Below are 13,331 nucleotides of genomic sequence, written 5' to 3'. Positions count from 1 at the left end.
AGCACATCTGGGACATCATGTCTCGCTCCATCCACCAACGCCATGTTGCACCACAGACTGTCCAGGAGTTGGCGGATGCTTTAGTCCAGGTCTGGGAGGAGATCCCTCAGGAGACCATCCACCACCTCATCAGGAGCATGCCCAGGCATTGTAGGGAGGTCATACAGGCACGTGGAGGCCACACACACTACTGAGCCTCATTTTGACTTGTTTTAAGGACATTACATCAAAGTTGGATCAGCCTGTAGTGTGGTTTTCCACTTTAATTTTGAGGGTGACTCCAAATCCAGACCTCCATGGGTTGATACATTTGATTTCCATTGATAATTTTTGTGTGATTTTGTTGTCAGCACATTCAACTATGTAAAGAAAAAAGTATTTAATGAGATTATTTCATTCATTCAGATCTAGGATGTGTTATTTTAGTGTTCCCTTTATTTTTTTGAGCAGTGTATATGTTATGTGATTGTGGGTTTTCCTTTCATTGAATAAAAAATAAATGCAATATTCTTAACGCTTTCAATGTTTGAATACATTTTTGTCGCTTGTCTTCCAAAGCTTTAATACTATTCTGTCATTTTACATTTTATTTTAAAGAAGAAGAAGGGGGGGCGGGGGGGGGGGCCACCCACAGTTTGGGAACCATTGGTCTAAAACATATACTTCCACAGTGTTGTCTTTACTTTGTTGTTCAGATACTAATAGCCAGTTATACACCTTGTATTTACATGGGTATAGCCATATACATGTTGTGTAATAAGACTTTGTGTCATTACTTGTTCAGTCTTTATACATTCTTGCAAATCCTCAGACTCCTTGAATCTCTCGTCCCCCCTCAGTCCGGCTTTAAACTTCCTCTTTTAAAGTTGTAATAGTAGAATGCACAAGGTGCAATTTCGGAATTGGGTAGAGCATCATCAGTTCCTCTTCTCATGTTAGTCATTGCAGACCTTAGAGAGCTATTTACAGAAATGTCCAGATCAACTAGCCCATGGCAGCTAACGTTTTTTTTTTGTTTTTTTTTATTTGTTTAGGCCATAGTTATTGTTGTAATATTTTTAGTCACTCAAATATCACATGAATACACATTAGAGATGGCTAAATGTATAGAATTGCAAGAACATTTGCTTTAAAAACGGCAAAATGTTATTTGCACCCCATGACAAAATGTGTAGAATTGCAGGAAATGAGCTTTAAACATGCAACATTCCTTCCACCAACCAGAGGGGTGGGAACATGATCTCCACCAACCAGAGGGGTGGGAACATGATCTCCACCAACCAGAGGGGTGTGAACATGATCTCCACCAACCAGAGGGGTGGGAACATGATCTCCACCAACCAGAGGGGTGTGAACATGATCTCCACCAACCAGAGGGGTGGGAACATGATCTCCACCAACCAGAGGGGTGTGGACATGATCTCCACCAACCAGAGGGGTGTGAACATGATCTCCACCAACCAGAGGGGTGGGAACATGATCTCCACCAACCAGAGGGGTGTGAACATGATCTCCACCAACCAGAGGGGTGGGAACATGATCTCCACCAACCAGAGGGGTGTGAACATGATCTCCACCAACCAGAGGGGTGGGAACATGATCTCCACCAACCAGAGGGGTGTGAACAGTTTGGGTCATGGACAGTCTCCACCAACCAGAGGGGTGGGAACAGTTTGGGTCATGGACAGTCTCCACCAACCAGAGGGGTGGGAACAGTTTGGGTCATGGACAGTCTCCACCAACCAGAGGGGTGGGAACAGTTTGGGTCATGGACAGTCTCCACCAACCAGAGGGGTGGGAACAGTTTGGGTCATGGACAGTCTCCACCAACCAGAGGGGTGGGAACAGTTTGGGTCATGGACAGTCTCCACCAACCAGAGGGGTGGGAACAGTTTGGGTCATGGACAGTCTCCACCAACCAGAGGGGTGGGAACAGTTTGGGTCATGGACAGTCTCCACCAACCAGAGGGGTGGGAACAGTTTGGGTCATGGACAGTCTCCACCAACCAGAGGGGTGGGAACAGTTTGGGTCATGGACAGTCTCCACCAACCAGAGGGGTGGGAACAGTTTGGGTCATGGACAGTCTCCACCAACCAGAGGGGTGGGAACAGTTTGGGTCATGGACAGTCTCCACCAACCAGAGGGGTGGGAACAGTTTGGGTCATGGACAGTCTCCACCAACCAGAGGGGTGGGAACAGTTTGTGTCATGAACAGTGCTTGCGCCCATAGAAATAGTGGCACGTGCTGGCGTGGGATGTTCCCCAATGCTGGAAGGGGGGACCCCGAGTGGAAAGAGTTTGGGAACCCCTGTTGTAGACAATCAATTTGTAATAAAGGTTCTAAAAGTAAAATACACAACTAATATAAAAATACACTTGTGAATAAATAAATGAACATGTAAAACCTACTACTTTGTCAATCCAACTACCTATGTAACTTCTTTGACATCTAGACTATCGTTATCCCTGTCCTAGCTAGTGACATCTAGGCTATCCTTATCCTTATCCCTGTCCTATCTAGTGACATCTAGGCTATCCTTATCCCTGTCCTAGCTAGTGACATCTAGACTATCCTTATCCTTATCCCTGTCCTATCTAGTGACATCTAGACTATCCTTATCCGTATCCCTGTCCTAGCTAGTGACATCTAGGCTATCCTTATCCTTATCCCTGTCCTATCTAGGGACATCTAGGCTATCCTTATCCCTGTCCTAGCTAGGGACATCTAGTCTATCCTTATCCCTGTCCTAGCTAGGGACATCTAGTCTATCCTTATCCCTGTCCTAGCTAGGGACATCTAGTCTATCCTTATCCCTGTCCTAGCTAGGGACATCTAGGCTATCCTTATCCCTTTCCTAGCAAGGGACATCTAGGCTATCCTTATCCCTGTACTAGCTAGGGACATCTAGGCTATCCGTATCCCTGTCCTAGCTAGGGACATCTAGTCTATCCTTATCCCTGTCCTATCTAGGTACCTCTAGGCTATCCGTATCCTTATCCCTGTCCTAGCTAGGGACATCTAGTCTATCCTCATCCCTGTACTAGCTAGGGACATCTAGGCTATCCTTATCCCTGTCCTAGCTAGGGACATCTAGTCTATCCTTATCCCTGTCCTAGCTAGGGACATCTAGTCTATCCTTATCCCTGTCCTAGCTAGGGACATCTAGGCTATCCTTATCCCTGTCCTAGCTAGGGACATCTAGGCTATCCTTATCCCTGTCCTAGCTAGGGACATCTAGGCTATCCTTATCCCTGTCCTAGCTAGGGACATCTAGTCTATCCTTATCCCTGTCCTAGCTAGGGACATCTAGTCTATCCTTATCCCTGTCCTATCTAGGGACATCTAGTCTATCCTCATCCCTGTACTAGCTAGGGACATCTAGGCTATCCTTATCCCTGTCCTATCTAGGGACATCTAGGCTATCCTTATCCCTGTCCTAGCTAGGGACATCTAGGCTATCCTTATCCCTGTCCTAGCTAGGGACATCTAGTCTATCCTTATCCCTGTCCTAGCTAGGGACATCTAGGCTATCCTTATCCCTGTCCTAGCTAGGGACATCTAGTCTATCCATATCCCTGTCCTAGCTAGGGACATTCCTTGTTTTCCTTATCTGTATTTCTGTATGTGTAGGCACGCGCTCTGTTGACAAGCGAGAGATGACACTCCTACTCCGGAGCTTTTTCTACAGGCCCCCTGAAAACATAATCCTCTTTAGGATTTTATGTAGAGAAGCTTTGAAGCACATTTCCGGCCACTACCACTATATGACTCATGCCAGCAACTAAGCCAGCCAAAGACATCTCAGGAATGGAACTCTGACCAAAACAACTGTCTGGATGATGCTTCAACACTACAAGTAAGTGGAAAATGAGGTCTAACATGCTAAAAACATGAAATATCCCTTTAACTATTACTTTTGCCGTTTGAGGTCGGAGTTGATTTTTTACTGGTCACGCAGTTTGCTAGCAACAACAGTGAATCGCCATAAGTCCATACTTGTAAAAATGTAAATTCTGAAAAACGCTTAGCTACCTCTGCTGTCCTACCGTGGGGTGCTAAAATTCATACTTTTAATTAAAGTACGCTGTGATTCAATTGGCACGTGCAATTTCGTGCCGAGTTGAGCAACAAATTCAATAAACCGTTTTTATTAAAGCTGCAATATGTAACTTTATGGGCGACCTGACCAAATTCACATAGAAATGTGAGTTATAGATCTGTCATTCTCATTGAAAGGAAGTCTAAGAAGCCATGGTTCTGTTCTATGTGTTCTATTTCTATGCTTCCCCTTTCGATTTTTCCTCTTTTACTTTCGGTTTTGTAGCTCAAAGACCTGAAAATACTATATTTCTGTTATGGAAAATATATTTCACAGCGGTTTAGATGCTACAGTGATTCTCTACACTATACTTGCTTGTTTTGTCACATAAACTGAAATTAGCCGAACTATTAGAATTTTAGCAACCAGGAAATATCGATCACAACTTATTTATCTCATGATCACGACATAACAAAAGTTGTTTTGTCGAGATCACAAAATATACTCTATAAATAGGAGTGGACGTATTGATGATATATTGTATGGCTGAGGTGGCAGAGCCCACGGTGGATCAGCCCATACGTTTTTGTTGATTGCTACACTAAGGGATGGTTCATTTCATGCTAACATGCTAAAATCATGTTTCATTTGTGTTTGGAGCTCATTGTCAGTTTATAAGTTAGAATGTTAGCAAGCTAAATGTCCCTTACCTTGAGCTAATGCAGTGGGGTATTTAAGCCCTGAACAATGCCTGACAGGCAGCCAGGTCTCCCATTTTAGCAACAAGGAGCGATTTCTGTATAGTGCACCTTTAATACAATACATAGTGTTGGTATTCCTGATTCCATAAATGATCAGGAGTCATATAAATGCCTAATGACAGCAGAATCAGGAATAACAACACTTTGTATTTTCTTAAATGAAAACACACGATTACTCAACACTAGAATAAAGAGCAATATGCGTGTGTAATCAATATGTAAACATGGCTCAGACATTGTATAGGCCTATGCTATAATGTTGTGAACATGGCTCAGACATTGTATAGGCCTATGCTATAATGTTGTGAACATGTCTCAGATATTGTATAGGCCTATGCTATAATGTTGTGAACGTGTCTCAGACATTGTATAGGCCTATGCTATAATGTTGTGAACGTGTCTCAGACATTGTATAGGCCTATGCTATAATGTTATGAACATGGCTCAGACATTGTATAGGCCTATGCTATAATGTTGTGAACATGTCTCAGAAAATGCTTGGAGTTTGTCAGAATTTGTGGGTTTTTGTTTGTCCACCCGACTCTTGAGGATTGACCACAAGTTCTCAATGGGATTAAGGTCTGGGGAGTTTCCTGGCCATGGACCCAAAATGTCGATGTTTTGTTCCCCGAGCCACTTAGTTATCACTTTTGCCTTATGGCAAGGTGCTCCATCATGCTGGAAAAGGCATTGTTCGTCACCAAACTGTTCTTGGATGGTTGGGAGAAGTTGCTCTCAGAGGATGTGTTGGTACCATTCTTTATTCATGGCTGTGTTCTTAGGCAAAATTGTGAGTGAGCCCACTCCCTTGGCTGAGAAGCAACCCCACACATGAATGGTCTCAGGATGCTTTACTGTTGGCATGACACAGGACTGATGGTAGCGCTCACCTGGTCTTCTCCGGACAAGCTTTTTTCTGGATGCCCCAAACAATTGGAAAGGGGATTCATCAGCGAAAATGACTTTACCCCAGTCCTCAGCAGTCCAATCCCTGTACCTTTTTCAGAATATCAGAATATCAGTCTGTCCCTGATGTTTTTCCTGGAGAGAAGTGGCTTCCTCGCTGCCCTTCTTGACACCAGGCCATCCTCCAAAAGTCTTTGCCTCACTGTGCGTGAAGATGCTCTCACACCTGCCTGCTGCCATTCCTGAGCAAGATCTGCACTGGTGGTGCCCCGATCCCGCAGCTGAATCAACTTTAGAAGACGGTCCTGGCGCTTGCTGGACTTTCTTGGGCGTCCTGAAGCCTTCTTCCCAACAATTGAACCTCTCTCCTTGAAGTTCTTGATGATCCGATAAATGGTTGATTTAGGCGCAATCTTACTAGCAGCAATATCCTTGCCTGTGAAGCCCTTTTTGTGCAAAGCAATGATGACGGCACGTGTTTCCTTGCAGGTAACCATGGTTAACAGAGGAAGAACAATGATTTCAAGCACCACCCTCCTTTTAAAGCTTCCAGTCTGTTATTCTAACTCAATCAGCATGACAGAGTGATCTCCAGCCTTGTCCTCAACACTCTCACCTGTGTTAACGAGAGAATCACTTACATGATGTCAGCTGGTCCTTTTGTGGCAGGGCTGAAATGCAGTGGAAATGTTTTTTGGGGGGATTAAGTTCATTTTCATGGCAAAGAGGGACTTTGCAATTAATTGCAATTCATCTGATCACTCTTCATAACATTCTGGAGTATATGCAAATTGCCATCATAAAAACTGAGGCAGCAGACTTTGTGAAAATTAATATTTGTGTCATTCTCAAAACTTTTGACCACGACTGTACATGATTAGTTTCTGGCATATGAGACAACGCAGTGTAGGCATAGCTTATAGGCCTAGTGGTTTTAATTTTTTTATGTATTCATTCGGTTTCACAGTGCGGACCGAACAGAGGTCCCGTACCGAACGGTTCGGTACAAATACCTATTTTATATACAGTGCCTTCAGAAAGTATTCAGACCCCTTGTCTTTTTCCACATTTTGTTAGGTTACAGCCTTATTCTAAAATTGATTAAATCGTTTTTTCCCCTCATCAATCTACACACAATACCCCATAATGACAAATCAAAAACAGGTTTTTAGAAATGTGTGCTAATTTATAATAAAATATAAACTGAAATATCACATTTACATAAGCATTCAGACCCTTTACTCAGTACTTTGTTGAAGCACCTTTGGCAGCGATTACAGCCTCGAGTCTTCTTGGGTATGACGCTACAAGCTTAGCACACTGTATTTGGTGAGTTTCTCCCATTCTTCTCTGCAGATCCTCTCAAGCTCTGTCAGGTTGGATGGGGAGCGTTGCTGCACAGCTATTTTCAGGTCTCTCCAGAGATGTTGGATCGGGTTCAAGTCTGGGCTCTGGCTGGGCCACTCAAGGACATTCAGAGACTTGTCCCGAAGCCACTCCTGCGTTGTCTTGGCTGTGTGCTTAGGGTCGTTGTCCTGTTGGAAGGTGAATCTTCGCCTCAGTCTGAGGTCCTAAGCACTCTGGAGTAGGTTTTCATCAAGGATCTCTCTGTACTTTGCTCTGTTCATCTTTGCCTCCATCCCGACTAGTCTCCCAGTCCTTGCCGCTGAAAAACATCCCCACAGCATGTTGTTGCCACCACCATGCTTCACCGTAGGGATGGTGCCAGGTTTCCTCCAGACGTGACGCTTGGCATTTAGGCCAAAGAGTTGAATCTTGGTTTCATCAGACCAGAGAATTTTGTTTCTCATGGTCTGAGAGTCTTTAAGTGCCTTTTGGCAAACTGCAAGCGCAATCCTGTCTCGGAGCTCTACGGACAATTCCTTCGACCTCATGGTTTGGTTTCTGCTCTGACATGCACTTTCAACTGTAGGACCTTATATAGACAGGTGTGTACCTTTCCAAATCATGTCCAATCATTTGAATTTACCACAGGTAGACTCCAATCAAGTTGTAGAAACATCTCAAGGATGATCAATGGAAACAGAATGCACCAGAGTTCAATTTCGAGTCTCATAGCAAAGGGTCTGAATACTTATGTAAGTAAGGTGTTTTTTTTTTGTTGTTTTTTTTATGTGCAGAAATGTCTAAAAACCTGTTTTCGCTTTGTCATTATGGGGTATTGTGTGCAGATTGCTGAGGATGATAATTTTTTAAAATCAATTTTAGAATAAGGCTGTAACGTAACAAAGGGAAAAAGTCAAGGGGTCTGAATACTTTCTGAATGCACTGTACACACACACACACACACACACACACACAGAGAGGCATTGACCATTCAATAGCTAAGATCACATCAGAATGGATTGTGTTATGATGAGCTGCCTTCCTGTAATAAGGTCATTAGATGTTGTGAATGTGACAGAGATAATGACTACTCCTTTATCCTCAGGGAGAAGTTTGAGCAGTGCATCAGTCTGGTGCTCGACAGACACGCCTTCTCTGGAGCGGCCTTCACCAGCGCCAAGCCTGTGAGTTCCTTAAAGTCCTACTCCAGTCTCCTCCTCACCTCATTTAACAGCTGATTTCCTTAACAAAAGGGAACATCTCAATAGGTGGTCCAGGTATGTCATGACATCACAAGTGGGCCGTTCCTCTTTTGTTCTCTATTGCTCCTCTAGTAAGGTGGGAGGCTGATGACATCACGGATTCCCATCAGACCAACTCCTTGAATGCCCTACTCCTTGAAGTTTGCAATTGTCAAAAAAATAAATATATTTTTTACCCTTTAGTGTGTGTACTTTACTGTATTTATACTTGGGATATCGCTTTTTCAACAGTAAAAGTTCAAAAATCACTGAAAGACGTCTTTAATATAGACACACACCTTCTCTGGAGCGGCCTTCACCAGCGCCAAGCCTGCGCGTTTCTGTTCTACATAACGGCACATGTTGTATCCTGTGGCGTTCACCAGCACAGTGCTACTGTAGTTAGATCCAGGGCTATGCTAAAGAGTCAAGTAACTCAACTGATGTGTGGTAACCAACAGCTGTTACAGTCTGTCTGCAGAGTTCGAGTCTGGACGGGTGTATGAAGCCTGACGCCCAAGCCAGACCTGGTGATTTCCTTCAGATTCAACCTCTCCGAGGCGGCCCAGCGGGGGGCCAGTTTGGGACAGAGAGATATGAGACCAGCGTCTTCCAGAAGGCCACGCAGCAGAAGTTTGAACAGCCGAGGAAGGACCCCCTCTGTCAACTGGCAGGTAAGAGGCTCTGGGAGATTTGGGTTGTGGTCAGTAGGTATAGAAGGGATTAAAACCGAAAGCGAAACGGGGTGGTACTATTTGAACTTGTCCAATAAGAAGCCCTCAAGTTTTGCTACAGTGTGTGTACTAATGAACCCACCCATTTCTTAATTCAACACAGCACAAGCAAAAGGCTGAATTATGTCCTACTGTAGATCAGTGGATATCCGTAGGGTCGTACGTCTTTCTTCTCCCAGGAACATTGAACATGTGCACACAGACGTTAAGAGCCACAGTGGAAAACTCCATCAATGCAGCAGAGAATGAGCCCTATCGAGGACCCGTGGAAGTGAGCTACCCGGGTCGTTTTCATTATCGCACACTAACAGAAAAATAAAGTGTTTCTTATTGGACAAGTCTAGGTAATCCCTCCCTGTTTTTCCGGTTTGGTGCCTAATTAACATGACCCTGGTGTCTGAGGAGCAGGAAGCCTAGATATAATTTATCCTCTTAAGAGAAAGATCACACACTGGCCTTGATTCCATCTGACAGTGCCTGTGCACTGAAAAAGAAGAAGAAGGAGAGGAGAGAAGAAGAGGAGAGAAGTGGAGAAGAGGAGAGAAGAAGAGGAGAGAAGAAGAGGAGAGAAGAGAGAAAAAGAGGAGAGAAGAAGAGAAAAAGAGGAGAGAAGAAGAGGAGAGAAGAAGAGAAGAGAAGAAGAGGAGGAGAAGAGAAGAAAAGAGAAGAGAAGAAGAGGAAGGGGTCAGAGAAGGGAAAATACTTGAATATGAAGATGCAATATAGGTTGTACAATATTTAAGTTGGCGCGTGATATTTCAGTCGATATAATCAACTATTTCAAATCAGCCCAAAACGACTAAATGAAATGTCCAAGCTGTAACTTTTTAAATTGTATTTTCATTAACATTTCCATCTGTCCATTCATCTTTCTTTGTGTTAGAGTAAATAAATAATCTTAAAATGAGTCAGTGTTCTGTACAGATATATTTTTAGACATGACAACGGTGCTCTAAATGAACAGATTATAATACAAGCAATCTACTTTGTCTGCAAATTACACTCAAGCACTTTTTGGTTTACAATTTACATCAGTTAATCCAGGTAGTGACATAAGCCAAGTGTACAGAGTAAACCAAGTTCCTGACAACACCGTAGTGTGTTATGGTAATTCAGCTTTTAGGAGAGGGGAAGGCACCATATCACTTAAAGTGCACGTGTCAAACTCATTCCACAGAGGGCCGAGCGTCTGCGGGTTTTCGCTTCACCCTTGTACTTGACTGACGAATTAAGGTCACTAATTAATAAGGAACTCCCCCTCACCTGGTTGTCTAGGTCTTAATTCAAAAAAACCTGCAGACTCTCGGCCCTCCATGGAATGAGTTTGACACCTCAGACTTAAAGTAAATATTTAAAGTGTTAAGACTTAAATGGAGACAATGTGAAGATGCACATAGGACTGAAACTCAAAAATGTGTCCTGAGCTCCTGCTACCTAGTACCACCTCCTAGCAAGGAGTCTCCTCATTGGACACAGAGAGCAGTAAGTGGCTGCTCAGAAGGCGACCGTGACATCACTACACCATCGGTGCCAGGCTGGTTAGTGATGTCACCAGTCATCTCCTGTCCCCTAACGGCTTCCCTTCTGATCCAGAGAATAATCGTTGGGGTTCTGCCAGGACGGAAAATAACCGTATTCCTCCTGTTCATCACAGGGACAGGATCTCAAACTCTTCATCCTCAGAATCAAAGAACCGCTCCAACCTATCTGAGAAATCTACAGGGGAGAGGGAGTGAGAAATTAGTATTTAGCAACATTATCACATCAATGTCTTAACACGTGTATAGTCTGTAAAGATAGATCACATTATCTTGTCCTCAACATAATTAAAATCACATCACAGATCCAGATTCAGGATTCAAGCAAAGGTGAGTTGTAGTTTAGCACACAGCTCTCGACATTTAAATGTAACGTCCACTTGAGCCAACGTCTGCAGTTTTTTTTTTTTTACCGTGAATGCGATCTCTGCGAACGTCAGGGAAATTGCCTTTAAAAGGCGTTTTGTCGGTAGTGCAATGTCCACAACGCACCTCTGACTGAATCCCAGCCTCATCTGTAAAGAGAAATAAATCACAATATCCCTTTCCCCCGAAAACCCCCACAGGTCAAGAGACTGTAGACAGAAGTGTTTGATATTTACCAGTCGTGAGGTTGAGCACGTCTACAGAGGAGGCGAAGTGTGATGGTTGACGGTCTACTAGCTCAAACATGGGCAGGCCTCCTCTAGTGTGGGACACCTGGGGGACAGGACAGTCAGTACACTCAGCACCATAGGACCCAATGCTCGAAGGGCCTGGCTAACTGAAGCACAGCAGAACTACCACATTCTTTATTTAGATCCCCGTTAGCTGACGCCTTAGAAACCACTAGTCTTCCTGGGGTCCAGAGGAATAGGGACTAACTCCTAACGGATCAGAAGTTCAGTTGTGTGTCAAGGTGAATTCTTAAAAAGGAAAGGTTCACACATTTTTTTTATATTATATTGTTTTTATGCATCTGAGTGATGTTCTGTCATTTCATGTTTATCTGAGTTATTGGCGTTTAAGCATGCGGAAATCAAATCAAATTGGTCACATGCGCCGAATACAACAGGTGCAGACATTACAGTGAAATGCTTACTTACAAGCCCTTAACCAACAGTGCATTTATTTTTAACAAAAAAAAGTAAAAAAAAAACAACAACAAAAAAAGTGTTGAGAAAAAAAGAGCAGAAGTAAAATAAAATAACAGTAGGGAGGCTATATATACAGGGGGGTACCGGTGCAGAGTCAATCTGGCCAGTATGACGTAGCACTGTGATAAAGTCGCTCTCATGACACTGGAAGTTAAATGGAAATACGACTTTAAGATCGGGAATACGACTTTAAGATCGTGAAAACGTCTATCATAACATGTCAGATTTCAATACTGGCCGATGTCATAACTCGGCAGAATGTCTTCTCTCGAATGAGCCATTGATCATTTTTTTTGCAATATTTAAAGATTTGTAATGTTGTACTTCTTGTTGATGAAATTCGTGCTTTAAAAAAAAAATGTTTTGCTAGCTCCCAATTGACTCCCATTCACTCCTTGTCCCAGAATCGGCCAGAATGCACCGCACGGCCCATTGACGTAGCATAGGCAAGGTTTTCCAGGCACATCGATCTGCAGGTTGAACATGGTGAGCTTGTAGACCAAATTGACAGTGTAGTTTGTTTAGGCGATTTTCAGCTAACTAGCTACTTTACATGCTGATATTGTCTTGTCTCCTGAGTGGCGCAGTGGTCTAAGGCACTGCATCGCAGTGCTAACTGTGCCACTAGAGATCCTGGTTCGAATCCAGGCTCTGTCGCAGCCGGCCGCGACCGGGAGACTCATGGGCGGCGCACAATTGGCCCAGCGTCGTCCAGGGTAGGGGAGGGAATGGCCGGCAGGGATGTAGCTCAGTTGGTAGAGCATGGCGTTTGCAACGCCAGGGTTGTGGGTTCGATTCCCACGGGGGGCCAGTATAAAAAAATATGTATTCACTAACTGTAAGTCGCTCTGGATAAGAGCGTCTGCTAAATGACTAAAATGTAAAATGTCTTTGGTATTATTGTGTGTAGCTACGGTTGCTAGCTAGCTAGCCAGCCCATAGAGAGAGCATTGCATTGTGGATTTTGTAGTCGACTTGAGCTGCAACAGATTTCCACAACGATTTTCCATGTTGCTACCAACCTTATTATAATGCCAAAATGAAACATTTGTTCACAAAACATATTGTCCTCACATAGTGTTATTTAAAAATGTAAAGTAAAGGAATGAGTGGTTTTGGGTGGATTTTTTTCTTTAACCTCAGTATTTGTACCGCATAGAGAAGAAACAGTGTAACGTACCTTACGGATGCGCATACACCAGTCATCAAAGTCGTCCTCCGTTCTGCAGAAAAAACCCTGGTAAACATCAGAAAACAGGACAACTGTAGGATGTCTGCTTTACTGTGTTAAAACAAATCTGTTACAGCAAAATAGAACACATCTATCGAACTGGAATCATAAATAACCAACGTAGAGGCATTTAGCCATTCACTTCAAATAGTGGTCAGCAGAATGAGCTTTTGCTAATGCTATCATTAGTATTTATTAGGATCCCCATTAGCTCTTCCTGGGGTCCAAACATGGTTAAAACAGTTACAGCACAACATAACAGCCTACACTGTAAATTAAACATTACATCATACAAATACATTACTACTCTATTACAACTGTACAATATAAAATCCACAATACCACAACATTACAATGTGTGTCTAGAGTGCTTGCGTTAGTGTGTGTGTTGGTGTC

At 43.4% G+C, this 13,331-nt stretch overlaps 1 protein-coding gene across 1 annotated transcript; it reads right to left on the bottom strand.

Moving 5' to 3' along the window:
- Positions 1-9,938: 9,938 nt before the first annotated feature.
- LOC311125360 (cysteine protease ATG4B-like) lies at positions 9,939-12,949 on the bottom strand. The gene is made up of 4 exons (XM_084199409.1): positions 12,885-12,949; positions 11,171-11,267; positions 10,982-11,083; positions 9,939-10,746 (listed from the first exon to the last, which is right to left on the bottom strand). Exons 1-4 carry the CDS (start codon positions 12,897-12,899, stop codon positions 10,679-10,681), a joined length of 282 nt encoding a protein of 93 aa, XP_084055535.1. The 5' UTR covers positions 12,900-12,949; the 3' UTR covers positions 9,939-10,678.
- Between the last annotated feature and the right edge of the window lie 382 nt (positions 12,950-13,331).

The sequence above is a fragment of the Coregonus lavaretus genome (genome assembly GCF_964263955.1).
Source record: "Coregonus lavaretus genome assembly, contig: HAP1_SCAFFOLD_2464, whole genome shotgun sequence".
Taxonomy (NCBI): domain Eukaryota; kingdom Metazoa; phylum Chordata; class Actinopteri; order Salmoniformes; family Salmonidae; genus Coregonus; species Coregonus lavaretus.
This window is presented reverse-complemented; position numbering and strand designations above follow the sequence as displayed.